At 39.0% G+C, this 14,313-nt stretch overlaps 1 protein-coding gene across 1 annotated transcript in view; it reads right to left on the bottom strand.

The window, feature by feature from the left end:
• Positions 1–9,098: 9,098 nt before the first annotated feature.
• Positions 9,099–14,313, bottom strand: part of LOC126353931 (high affinity cationic amino acid transporter 1-like) — a 139,568-nt gene continuing 134,353 nt past the window's right edge. Inside the window, exon 14 of the mRNA XM_050003192.1 lies at positions 9,099–9,348. Coding sequence (XP_049859149.1) covers positions 9,233–9,348 — 116 coding nt within the window. The 3' untranslated portion in view covers positions 9,099–9,232. The remainder of the gene's footprint in view (positions 9,349–14,313) is intronic.

The raw sequence follows: 14,313 nt of genomic DNA, 5'->3' as shown, positions 1-14,313 counted from the left end.
GTGAGCCAAGATAGAATTAGATGGCTTGTTGTTGTATGCAGTTGACGAATTCTGCTATGGCAGGTATAGCTATTGATCCTTGTGCCTTTTTCATGTTGACAGGAATGAAGAAGCAAATTTATACCCAAGGCTCAGAAAGTTGTCTTGAGTATATGTTGTGAATGCTGCATCATCAGCAAATAAAAGGTTACTTACAGTAAGTCCTCATGATAGCAGTTGGATCTGAGTAATGAGATGATGTAAAGTTTCCCATCAGCTGTGGTATGTAAATTTATTTCCAGGTTTGTTTCGCTGAAAGCAACTTTAAGAAGTAATGAGAAGAATGTACCCAGCAAAATAAGGGCCAGTACATACTGATATTAGCACAAGAAAAGGATTTGACATGCTTTTTCCAAATATCACAGTACTCTCCAGTATCATTGTGAAAAGCCATGATTATCTTCAGGAGTTTTGGAAGATGCCTTATCTTAACTAGTAAAGTGTACAGTCCCTCCTAGCTGACCATGTTAAATGCCTTTCTTAGGACAATAAAAGCAAGGAACAAGGTGGTCTTCCATGTGGGGCATTTTTCCTGAATCTGTCCAAGCATTAAGGTCATATCAGTAGTAGATTGCTGGACTCAAATCCACACCAAAGCTCAGGATACACACCCTTGGCAAATTTCTCCAGGCTGCCAATGATGCTCAGCAGTTAAATTCTGTGGTAGCAGTTGTGATCACCATTATCACCTTTGCCTCTGTACTGAATGATGATGCTGGCATCAAGAATACCCTGTGGCACTGTACCTTCAGCTCAACATTTCAGCAAAGGGTTGTAGAGTACTGAGATGAGTGGGGTGAATTTGACAAGTTCTGTGTGTATGTTGTATTTACCAAGGCATTTCCAGAATTTTGCCATGCAACAGCTCATTTGCAGGCACGGCTCATGGAAAGTTGGCAACTGAGAAATTTCTCCTAATGCTTTTGGGCTTTTGTTGACTGGATGTCAACAGAGGTTGGAATACTGTTTCACCCAATGTTGCAATTCTCAGTTACAATCTGTGATGACAGTTCCATTTGATCTCCCCAAGTGGGGTAGTCTTCATAACAGTGGCCCACATGATGCCCAAATACATTCAATGAATGTTTCCAGCTTTTACATAGTTCTCTATAATTGTGCAAAGTTTCTTGCAATATATATTAATGAAATTATGAACTGTGCAATGAACCCTTTGCTTTTCTTATATCCCTGTGGGTAGCGTTGCAAGAGTTAGAGTGCCTGTTGATAGTTGCTGATGCTTGGAATCAAGGACAAGCTTCAAGACATCAATATTCTCAAGGAACCAGTCTCGGGATTTACTTTCAGAGTGCCAAATATGATGCCATCCATAACAGTAAGAAGTGAATCTATTTTCAGCCAGTCTTCAGCGATGGATGCATTTGAGTCCCAGATGTCAGCTTCTTTCTGAACTCTATCATCAAATGTGTCTACTGTTGCAGTGTCTGTAATTTTGTAGAGTTTGATCTTGGTTTTGCTAGGTGTTTTAGCAGAGTGAATCTTTTAGGCACAAACAAACTTTTGTCACTATTAGCATTTAATCAGTGTCGCAATCAGCACGATGGAAGAAATGCACATAGAGAAAATTGTGGAGAGCTTTTCTCTTAGTTGCAATAATATCTAATCGAAGCCAAAATTTGGAGCGATAGTGCATCCAGGAAAGCTTGTCTTGTCTTGACTTTGAAGTGCATATTAGTGATGCATAGTTCATACTTGGCATAAAATTTAAGCGGCCATAAACTATTCTTATCCATCTTGCCTGCTCAACATGTGCATAGGTAGTCTGGCCAAACAGCAGAATCACATCCAATAACAGGCACTAAAGTTTCCTAAAATGAACAGATTGTCTGCAGAGTGCACTCCCTGCTGTGATGTCCGGAATTTAAAAAAAAAGGGAGGGTGGTAATTTTTTTGTTTTTGTTTTGTTGAAAGGAAAGAAAGAAAAAAGGGTGAATAAAGGTGAAGGGAAGTGGTTCTATTTTTACTGGAATGAACTTATTGATGGACATCACAAAAATTTATTTTACCTATTTTTTTTTTACTCATCGAAGAAGACAACACAACACATATAAAAGAAATCATCACACTAATATTATCCACAGAATGATCGTTTCACAAGACACTTTCTAGCTCGACTGACTCTTAAGACTGAACAAGACTCGACTCGACTCTACTCTCTCTCTGGACCACAGCCTCTTCCCGTCCCTCTGGACCAGAGATTTCAACTGTGATTAGCACGCCGATTATTTAATTAATCGTACAGCCGCTGGGCGCGCGCTTGGCGCGTCATTTAAATGGGGTTAAACGCACACCGCGAGAGGCGTGGGCTAGCGGTGTCTTACAGGTATCGCCACACTGCAACACTTCACTGACATTTTCATAAATCTGATTTCCGCATATGAGGTCAGCATTGGCAAGCATATAGCTATCAGTATCATTGGTCTGCTGCTAATTGACAAACTCCTTCATAATGCATTCTGAAATCCCAATCAGGCTTTCAGTGGTGTGTAACAGAATGGCAAAGCCAGCACCATATTGACTGGGACTGGAAACATCCTTTCCCTTCCAGAAAAATGTGTGAATTTTCCTCCCAAATTAAACCCTCCTCTGGTAGCCTGGTTCTTGCAAGACTGCTACGGCAACATTAAGTCTGACTAGTTCTAGGTCAATGACAACGATTTTGCGTGGATCTCGACATCTTCTACAGGCATCCGGGAAGCCTTGCATAGTAGTGCGGATATTCCACGTTCCAAAACATATCTCAGTGTGGGCACTGGTCTGGTGTTAAGAGCACAGTGATTTTTGCATGGGTGCCACATGCCACTCTTTTTGGGTACTAAGTGCAGAGGTGCTGACCATGGACTACTAGAAGGCTGAATGATGCCTTCCTTCAGCATTGTATTGAATTCTACCTTGGCAATATAACAACAATCAGAGCAAGATGTCTTGGCCTACATGAAATTTGAGGGCCTGCAGTACTCTTAATATAGTCCACAGTGCTGTGCTGTAGCTCTTTTACTGTGTCTGGAGGTCAGGTAATACCTGGGAACTGCTTCAGCAGTGAGCTGTATCTGCTGCCTGCCTAGTGGATAAGCATGGCAGTTTGCATTGCTACAGTGCATCAAAGTCTAGCAACAGCTAGGCCGGTGATGCTATCAATGAGACACCCATCGGCAATCTCTTGGCAGCAAGGGTGATGCACCAGGAAGTCAGCTCTAATGATGTGTTCAGTCACATCCGCTACAACAAAGGTCCAAGAAAAAGCGCGGTGTAATCCCAAACTCAATTTCATGTGTTGCATGCCATAGGCTGTAGATCACTATGGTCAAGTTGTTGGGCACAAAGAGATAAAACAAAGTCAATTGCCAATGCTTAGGTAATAAGGTCCATCAGAAATACATAGGCCAGATTGTGTATCCATCAGAAACTTTCGCCCTGTCTTCTGATCCATTATGAAGAGGCATAGTGGCGGTGACTGGCTATCAGGTGCACCTACATCTGATTGCCATTGCTATTTAGAAAACCATGTGGCGGAGTGCTTCTGCATGTCTGGTCTCCAAATTTGTGAAGATACCAACTAATGTCAGATGGCTGTGCTGTGCCACTTACTACTGAGCATTTCATGGAAGAGCGACTTCTTGACCATCTATGAAAGCATTCTTTAGCATTCTGACAACAGAACAGCTCACTAATTTGTTTGCTCAGGGTGCCAACCTTGTTTGTGAAGCAGTCATAATCCATGCACATTGCTGTAGCTGTCGATGCACTGTTGCTTCCTATCAATGCTGTACTGCATCCCATGGCACAGTTGAGCCCCAAATTCAATCTGCTAGGTCTGCTATGGTGTCCAGCAGTATCACTGTCTGAGATGCTACAATGGCCTATACTTGAGCTGGCAGTTGGCACAATTGTGCAGCAGTGCAGCCGGTACCATGCCCACATCAACCTTGCTGCACTAATGTCAGAGGTATTGAGGTTTTCTGTCCCTGACATCTTCCTGTGTAGTTGCTTGCATCGTATGCATTTCCTATGTGGCAGACACCCCTGCATATCAATTCTGTCTTGACTCTGTTGCAGGAGGTTTCATTATTAGCTTCTTGACTTCTGCAGCCCAATGATGGTCCAGTTGCTAGACCAATAAAATGAACCCTGTGGAGCTTATGATTACTCCTGTCAATACAGCGACAACTTGTCTCAGCTTGAGTAAACCACAGTGAAGGATCATGTGGCCAAATTGGGAATAGTTGCCCTGTGAGTCTTGGTACAGTGCATACGTCTATCATCTTGGAAAATTTTGACTCTTAAGAAGTTGATTGTAAACCCTCTGGTATTGTAGATTTATTCACATTGGCTGGATTTGTTGGGGTCTCCACTCTTGGAAGATTAGTTGATAATCTTCTGAACTGAGTGTTATAAGTGTTCATAAACTCAACCAGTCACAGACATGAAATTTCAATTCTAGTGTACTGTTATCAAAACATTTATTTGGAATGAATGTTAACTAACTGAAGTTATATATTGGAATCAACATTTACAGAGTGTTGCACTTGTGAGCTAACATCCCCAAGCTATGCAGGCTCACATGCAGTTCCTCTTCGTCGAAATGTCTTGGCTCAAATTCATCTGGTGGTTGAAACACACACTCTAAATTAGACATTTGTGACCCTTTGGTTTGTCTGGCTGATGGCAAGTTTGCAAAAATTGTGTGAACCATTCAAAGTTAATATAACAACAGTAATAATAATATTGGGAGCTAAATTAGTGACCCATAAATGATGTAGGCCACACAGTTGTGATTTGGTTAGAATAATGTTTATTAAGAAAGCAAACTAATAGCGAAAATGGTCGTATTCACAGTTACTGTTACACATATCCATTTGACACAGTTTGATCATTCACAATCTCATCCAGAAACACAAGTCCAATAATCCACCTTATTATTTACACGAAAAGTTAAGAGTTCACAGCAGACTCACAGCTCACTGCTCAGACACTAAGTCCCACAATACCACGCTAAGTGAAATTTTCTAAGTCATTTCACTTCCTAGCTACCTAAAGACCAACTGTCTGCTTTTGCACCACAATCTGAACTGTCCTTATCTGCCCGTCCCCGGCCGCATTTTCCGGCGCACTTAACATCCAGGGTCAACTGACTAGGGCAGTTCCCTTTCCTGAAGCCATCCATTTGATTGGTTACAGCTTATTCTACATTATTTTACATTTTAACATATTTAAATAATCAAAGCTTGACCTCTTTCACGTTCTAAATAAAGTAACAATAATATCCAGTACATAATTAACGTTAAATTCTTTTACATGAAACCAATACCATTTCCTTCTTAACTTTGAATGTCATGGCCAGTAGCCTTGCATCAATGTGCTTTCTGATAAGTAAATAAAGAACAAAAGTAACTGTTATGCACTAAACTTTACAAAAACTGTTCTGTTACCTAATAATTCAATAATTTGTCATGCTGTCATCATTCAAATGAAGGAAATGATGATCTGATGCTTAGCCGAAAATACTGATAATTTAAATTTACTATATCTAGACAAATAAAGTTAGAGACAACATTTGTCATTTTAATGGTGCGCTTCTATATGAAATGTCGATCATAAAGATGAACCAAAGTGTTCAGATTTTGGCACTCAGGTCTTTGTTACAAAACTTGTTAATTTCACTTTAACAGTAAATCATAAACTATTATAGACATGATCAAGTATCCGCCCCTGGTAGCTGAGTGGACAGCGCAATGGAATGTCATACCTAACGGCCCGGGTTCGATTCCCAGCTGGGTCAGAGATTTTCTCCGCCCAGGGACTGGGTGTTGTGTTGTCGTCATCATCATCATCATCATCATCATCATCATCATTTCATCCATGTTGACACACAAGTCGCCGAAGTGGGGTCAACACGAAAGACTTGCACCAGGCGAACGGTCTACCCGACAAGAGGCCCTAGCCACACGGCATTTCCATTTCCATCAATATTCAAGTTTTTTTGGGATCACCATGAAAATTGATGAAGAATGGTAGATTAAAATTACTGTGGCTTCATTCCCTGAATTACTACAGAATTAAATAGTTTTCATAAATGTTTCCCTTTATGTCTGATCTTAGGTCCACCATATTTAACACTGCTACATCTCCTTGGCCAGAAACAGCATCCAAGGAGTTTCACTATGACATAGGTTCTCGTCTGTTTGACTCGCACACTAAAGTGCTTAGGCCTCATTCAGCACAATAGATGGTTTCCCCATCTCATGGTGAATCTGTGCTCTTTGTGGCACATGGTCCTGGACAACAGGGTTCGTTTCACAATTCCTGAAGGCTGACTCTTTCGGCCATATATTTAAATGAGAGTGAAATGCTCATTAACTCGCACACTGCACCAAAGGGAGAATAATCCCCGGTGGCAGTGCATGCATTGGTGTCCCATCTAAGACAAACAAATCTTCTGATGGCTCACTGATGATGTGTATTCTGCTAAAAACCTTTTAACATGTCAAATTCTGAAGGTTGTTTTTTCTGCAGCCTGTATCATGACATTTGTAATGATGCTTGTGACCCCACAGCCACTACTGTGATCATACATAATTTAAACCCTGTGTATCATTTATGATACCCTGATCTCTCATCAATACTGAAACACTTGCAGACATGCATTATGTACCTTTTTGGAAGAAAATGTGAGAACTATTTGCAATGTTACTGGTATCTCTATACTCGAGTTTCATGGGAAGGAATAAAGCATAGCACATACTGGAACAGTGTCATAATGCATAGTAGCTCTCTTTTGGTTTTGTCTGTGGACTTTTGCATTTTGATGTCCTGGGAGTTCTAGGCCTAATATTTTCTCGTAGCTTAGTGGAACGTCTCTCTCTCTCTCTCTCTCTCTCTCTCTCTCTCTCTCTCTCTCTCTCTCTCTCTCTCTCTCTCTCTCTTTTAATTGGTCAAGCCTACATAATTTTTTTTGTGTACTCTTTACCAGAAGAATTAATTGTTTCCTCCTTTCACCATGCAGTGTGGCTGGGTTTGAGATCCGTGTGCTGTGCAGGCTGCAAATTAGAAATTCACCTACCTCAGAACGGCATCTGCTCAATGTCCCTTCACTTGGCAATGTATATACTTACAAGATGATGTAAAAGCAGCATTGATAAAAAAACGCCATCTAATATCTATCAATATAAAATTTATTGGGCAGTAAGATAATGGATTGGCTTCTAGAAAATAATGTGCGACATTTCCACACAAAAATGTTGGTCATTTTTGTCAAGTTCACAATTCATACACTCACTTCGCATGCACAGCAGCCAAAAATCTTTTTCACAGTCATTAATTTCACCACTAATTTAAGTTAATACATTTGGTCCTTCTTATGGATTTCTGAAAAAAGAAAACTGCTCACCATAAATGCTCAGGGGATGAATACTGAAACATGCCACACAGATACTATGAAGGTCAAATTTTCCCATGCGAATATCTGTCCAACAAAACAATTCTAGAACTTCCAAACACCACAAAACTGTCTGTAACTACATCATCTATAGTCACACTCCGTATCAAATGCGAGGAACTCAATATTCCTTCATTTTACACATTATGAAAGATGGGCACTAGTAACATGACCGTCTACATTCAAAGCTAGCGAGTGACTCTTCTTGTGGCCTCACTCCCAATATAACTATCACGTAACGAGCGGGAACCATCTCAGTTCTGATTGGCTAACCATACTCGGTGCCAATCACAATGCCCACTCATGATCATACTCGCACCAAAACTGGCGTGCACCAATCCTTACATACAGATGCATGTACATCATTCTGATATACAAATATTAAAGTAATGTTTAATAAATGAAAATGGAAAGGCAATAAATCTGGAAATATTCTTTAGATACAGATTTTACTTCAGCTGACTTTCTGTCTGCTCTGTTAGAATAGCAATCACACCTAGACATATGTCATCAGCAAAGTGGGTAGATTCCCTATGAACATTTTCCCATGACAGGCTTGCGTCAGTCTTGCAGGTTACTTAAGATGGTATATAACGCAACATTAAAATTTGACAAATGTCCCCCATACACACAATCATTCACTCACATATACTCCAACAACAATCTTAGACACCCATAATAATTTTGTCCGATTTTTATATACGAAAACGAAAAATAATTAAAGTTTTGGTATGAAAATCTCAATTAATTAATTCTGCACCCTGCGAGATCTGTTTATGTTTTACAATTATACCAAAAGATAAACTGTTATATTTACTAACTGAATTTAGTTCCCTAAGCATCAGCTTTTTTTTTTTACTTTTTTTAGCAATTTTTAATGTCTCTGAAACTATGATAGTTATAATGTAGAAATTTGGATACAATTTTCTCCTGAATGTCAAAAGGTAGTGTACCGATGTTGAAAATGATTGAATAATATTAAATATCATTTATTTAGGTCCGTAGGTGACATGAATATACTGTTGCTCGAAGTGACACACGGGCGCATTCACATGCTGCAGTAGCAGCAGGTATACATGACTCACTGACAGGACACAACTTGTCGTTTCTTTCACAGCCTCCAGCTCCAATACTGCGGGCTGTATAGAAACAAATCTTATTGCGCATTAACTCGCAATGCTACAACCAGTTTTTAGAGTTGATTGGTCAATAATATCTGCAGCTCATCATCAAATAGTAAAAATTATATTCCAAGATTATCAGTTTTTAACATGCCTGACTGCTGAACTGAGAAGAGTTAGTTTCGATAATGCAACCCTTGCACAGACAATCCTGTACAACAACAATTTTTCATGATCTTGTTGATCTGTGCTGAATTGCATTGTTACCTTATTGATTATCCACATTTCTTAGTGTCACAAGTACACTGAGTTTCACTATTACAATTTGGTAATGGTGAGATTTCTCTAGTGTTCAGACTTTATCATTAATGATGGATGGTTGTACATGTACATCTTTTACTTTATGGTGATGGAGATAATTGTGAACACACAATTGTATATAAAGTCATATACATATAAAAAGTAATTTAATAAATATATTCATGAATCATTAAATATGAAAATTAATATAAAAAACAAATGTAAAGAAACACACAAAGTAAAAAGACTTTTTATCCACATTGAACAGTTCTTTTCCAGTTACTGAGAATATATCACATTGCTGCAGCAGTGACAGAGCTCATTCGGCATTCTGCACATATGCTGCATTATCCACCCCTTGTTCAGTAAGATCATTTGTGCTGTCATCCTCTGGATCGCTGATACAGAAACCAATTGTGAAGTAAATCAAGAGCCCTGGAAAATTACAAAATCACCATTAATAACTAACATTAACAGTTGCTGCACAAAGTTTTTAACTGGAGATTAATTAATTTTCTTGATGTACAGGGTGTTTAAAAAAAGTGTCATATACTTTGAGAGGTGGGAATACTCACTGAAACATGAGAAATAAGTCCAGTAAACATGTGTCAGGAAAAGCATATTTTTGAGATACTTCCAATAAACATGGGTCTGGAAATGCATACTTTCTGTGATAAACACGTTTACAGGAGGTATTCATGTGGTATCCATTCATGACAATGCGGTCTTCTACCCTTCAGTGTATGAAATGATGCATCCTTTGAACTACACCCAGTTGTTGTTGTACCTGCAGACACACGTTGGAGACATGACCCTGTAATGTCTGCACATCATTGATTGGTGTGGCATAGACCAATTCCTTCAGGTGTCCCTTTAACTAGAAGTCTATGGGATTGAGGTCTGCAGAATGAGCAGGTCAAGGTGTGCCCCCCTCCCTCCTCTCCTCACCCTGGCAAATCCAGCGATCCTGAAATGTCTGCATCATATGTTCACACACACACTGTGATGAAAGTGTACTGGTGTGCCATCATGCATGAATCACATTTTTGTATTCATTGCTGCGATTTCACAGCTTCCAGCAAGATAGGCAATACATCAATGGGAAACTCCAGATAATACACCACAGTTAACCTTTGTGGTAGCATATATGGTCCTATTAATCTATCACTAAGTACAAATGAGAATTGGTGTTGATGCCCTCTTTTCTGAATCACTTGCAGATTTACATCTAACCATACATGCTGGTTGTGGAAACTCACAACACCATCTCTCATGAACCCTGCCTCATTGGTAAATAAAATTTTGGATGTGAACAGTAGATCCCCGGCACACTTCTACAACAGCCATTAACAGAACTGCCATCTGTCATGATGATCCTGTGTCCTTAGGGCCTGAACTCGCTGTAGGTGATATGGGCACAGAAATTGTTAATGAAGTACCCCCACAGATAAGAGAGTGGGAGGCCTTCTGCTGTTGCTAATCATCGCACACTGGTCCCACAGGTTTCTTCCACTGGATGTAGCACACACTCCTCCATGTCAGGCATGTGGACAGTGCAGGGCCTTCTGCTGCCAGTTTTCCAAGCTGCAAGGGTACCTGTGCCCCTGACATACTTGAAAAGTGTGCTGAACAGCTTATCAGAGGGCACTCTGTGCTGTTGATATTTTTCAGCGTAGAGGGCACAGGTTTGCAGGCTACATCCTTTTGTTAAACCATAGGAGAACATCATATCCGCCATTTCACTTGTCGAGTAGTAGACTTCCAATGCTAACAAGTGGTGGAAGAGAGAAAATATAAATATACTACACCATATTTATGTACAAATAGTATGATAAACATAAACATTTAAGTGAATCTGCATTTGGAAGATGGTAAAACACCATGATATGTACTCAGAGTTGACAGTACAATACAATAAGGCACATAAACATAACAAACTAACACAGCCTACAACATCACTTGAACTATACAACTGACTGCAGAGTACTGTGAGTAAGACATCATCATACTCTGCTGACACATTTGATGGAGTGCCAATGTAATGACTGTGCAAATACCTACAACCAAGCATCACACAGCCCGTCCTATACACACTTGTTTATCTTTGACAGTCTGCATTTCCAGACCCCTATTTACTGGGCTTATTTTTCTTGTTTTTATGAGTACTACCACCTATAAAAGTATTCGATACTTTTTTTAACACCTTGTGTATTACTGTTAGAAAAAGTTAAATGAGCACACACAGGCATGTAAACTTTCTCTTGCTGTTTATGTCTCCATTCTATCTTTATATTTTATTATTACTGTTATTTAAACAAGTGATTGTAGAGATTATTTGTGATGGTAAAAACGCAATGCTTGATCTTGTAACTAAAATTAGAGCTAATAACCTGTACCTGAACACTTAGGCAGGTAAGCAGTTAAAACAAACATGGTGTCTTGCCTGCTATGAATGGACCAAGAACAGTGGGGCACTAGCATGTTCACAAGTGAGGTTTGTTTTAGCGTGGAGAATGATTCTGATTGCCCATGGGACAAGTCACAATCCTACCAAAACTGTAGCCTATGGCTGCTGAGGCCTCCGGGTCCAGAGACTGTAGTCACTTGTGGGTGAGTTGCATTTGTGTGAGTGTGTATGTTGTATAATTGTGATGAAGGTCTTTTTGGCCAAAAGCTTAACTATTTGACAGTTTTTTTGTTCTGTATAGTCGCAATTCAGCATCTCTGTTATATGGTAAGTGCCGATCTATCATTTTCATACTACTGTCAATACTCCATCATGGATTTTCCATTGTTAGATGTATTAGAAGAACATTTACCACTCGTGAACTTTGGAAGGATTGGTAGTGCAGAGCAAGTCTCGCACATTATGATTCAGAAAGCAGCTCTTGAAATCATCTTTTGTGATAAGCAGCACAAACTTCATTCGACTGGCCACTCTGTGGTGGGAATTCATTAGATCTGATCAGTAAGTGATTGGTTATTACTCTCACACAGACTGCGGTACAATGGTTGCAGGAGACATTTTATATGATTTCACCACCTATGATTGGCTAGTGGATTAAGAATGAGCAATATATCCAAGCCTAGTAGCTATGTCCAAAAGTTACATATAAACAAGAAAAGAGAACAAATTAATGGTAAGGATTAGAAGGGTTTACAGACCAAAGCAAAGCTCAGTCACATTATTTATGATGTACTAGATTGTACAAAATATACTACTGAAAAGAAAAGGTTCTAAATAATATCTACATCCACATGTAGTCTCCACAAGCCCCCTTATGGTGTGTGTCAGATGCTACTTGTGGTCTCACTATCTTTTTCACTTTTCCTTATTCCATTCATAAAAGATATGTGGGAAGAATGACTGTCAATAAACCTTTGTATGTTCTCCAGTTTCTCTAATTTTCTTGTCATCATCATTTTGTGAGATGTGTATGTGAGAAAGTATATCTGTATATCTGCCCAGTTCTTCTTGGAATGTATGCACCAAAATTTCGACAGGATACCTCACTGTGATGCACAAAGCTTCTCTTTGTAGTGTCCGCCACTGAAGTTTGTTGAGCACCTCTATAATGTTCTTGCATCAACAAAATGATCTCATGACAAAACATCCCAATCTTCATTGAGTCTTCTCTCTCTCTTCTACTAATCCAACTTGGTAAGGGTTCCAGTCAAATGAACAAGAGTCAAGAATTGGTTGTAAGCTGCTGCTTTCATGGATGAATCTAATTTCCTTCAGATTCTCTCAACGAATATCAGCCTGTCATATACTTTTTTTCTATTTGTTTTATGTCATCATCCCACTTTAGAGCCCTTTGAATGGCTACTGATAGCTGTTATATGGTAGTTACTATTCCAGGAATGTATTGTAACAGTGCAATCAAACAGTAGTGGAACTGCTCACCTGTTTGTGCACAATATGTCAAACAATGAAAACTCCAAGTATGAATATCGACAATGTAGGAAAAGATAGATTGCTACGTATCATAAAGATAACATGCTAAGTTGCAGACTGGCACAATTAAAAGACACTTACACAGAAGTTTTCGGCCATAGCCTTCATCAGAAAAAGAGAAAAACATGCCGAGCATTCACACAAGCAAGCATGTCTCGTGCACACATGCCCCCAACTCTGGAGCTCTCATTTGTTCTAATTAGAAAATTAGAGTTTTTATCATGCTTGCGTAACACACATCTAATGTTACTTTCACTCCCATAGTAAAATTGTCACCTAGTATATTAAATATATGTTTCTTTTAATCAATCAAAAATTCATTGCACAAATTACTGATTTGTGAAGATACTCCATATGATGGTTCTCAGCTGACAATGTGGGAGTGTTGAATGACTTCACCTCTGTCTTCTATTTGCATGATAGTACATGTGAATAAAGCATACTATTTTTCTTCTCTGAGAGAAGTTTCTTTTCCTTCACAAACAACGTAATGCTTGAGATTAAAGAATGGATCCTGCAAAAGATGGATGTTGATCTGTGATCATGTGCATCCATTCTTTTACCATCTTTGTGAACATGAGTGACCTAAACTCTGCTCCAGTGACATTTGGCTATTTACCACAGAAACAGTTCTTAATAAATAAGAGCTCTATTATTGGCTAACTACACAGGTCATTCAATGCTAAATCCAACTGAAATTCTATCTGAGCATAGTGCTTTGTTTGTTTTCAGTAGTCTTTATCATTTTAATAACTCTTGATATTGTCTGTGTGCAGTGGTCAACCCCTGATATGACAGTATCTTCATGCATGAAAATTTTCCAATATGAATTTTCTTGTCATCTTTCTCTCTGATGTCCTCATATTCAGGATCATAATGATCTGCAAGAGACTGGATGGTAGGTCTGGACTTAGTCATTGACTTTACATTTCACCAGAACTTCCTAGGATTTTGTGATATTCTGCAAAGAGGTAATTGTGGAAATTTTTATAGGCATCTAACAAAACTCTTCTTATGGAAGCTGTAGTTGCCATTACGTTTTATCTCTCAGCTTCCCTGCATTATCTTTTCTTGTGAGAGCATAATTGTTTCTGTTTGTGCAACTTTCTGCTAATAGTTCTAAGGTGCATCTTTGCTCATTGCAAATACTTTGCTTAGTAAGTATTTATCTTCTTACATGTGGCTTATGTTATCTTTGACCTGTAATCTTAGTTGTTCTCCATTTGTAACATTTGAACTAAATTTCAACATTTTATCCCGTAAGTAGGTTGTTAATAACTGTCTGTCGTCAGTTTGAAAATATTCTTTTCACTTTCTGATGTGATTTTCTGGGACAGGTGTGAATCATGCAGACAATTATGTTGTGTATATCCCTGGACTATTTTTTATGCAGTTAAGGTGAGGTGCAGACCTATTTTGGAGTGTTAATATTTTTTCTCTAC

The sequence above is a fragment of the Schistocerca gregaria genome, chromosome 3 (genome assembly GCF_023897955.1).
Source record: "Schistocerca gregaria isolate iqSchGreg1 chromosome 3, iqSchGreg1.2, whole genome shotgun sequence".
Lineage (NCBI taxonomy): Eukaryota > Metazoa > Arthropoda > Insecta > Orthoptera > Acrididae > Schistocerca > Schistocerca gregaria.
Note: the sequence above shows the minus strand (reverse complement) of the source record. Positions and strands in the feature narration are given on the sequence as shown.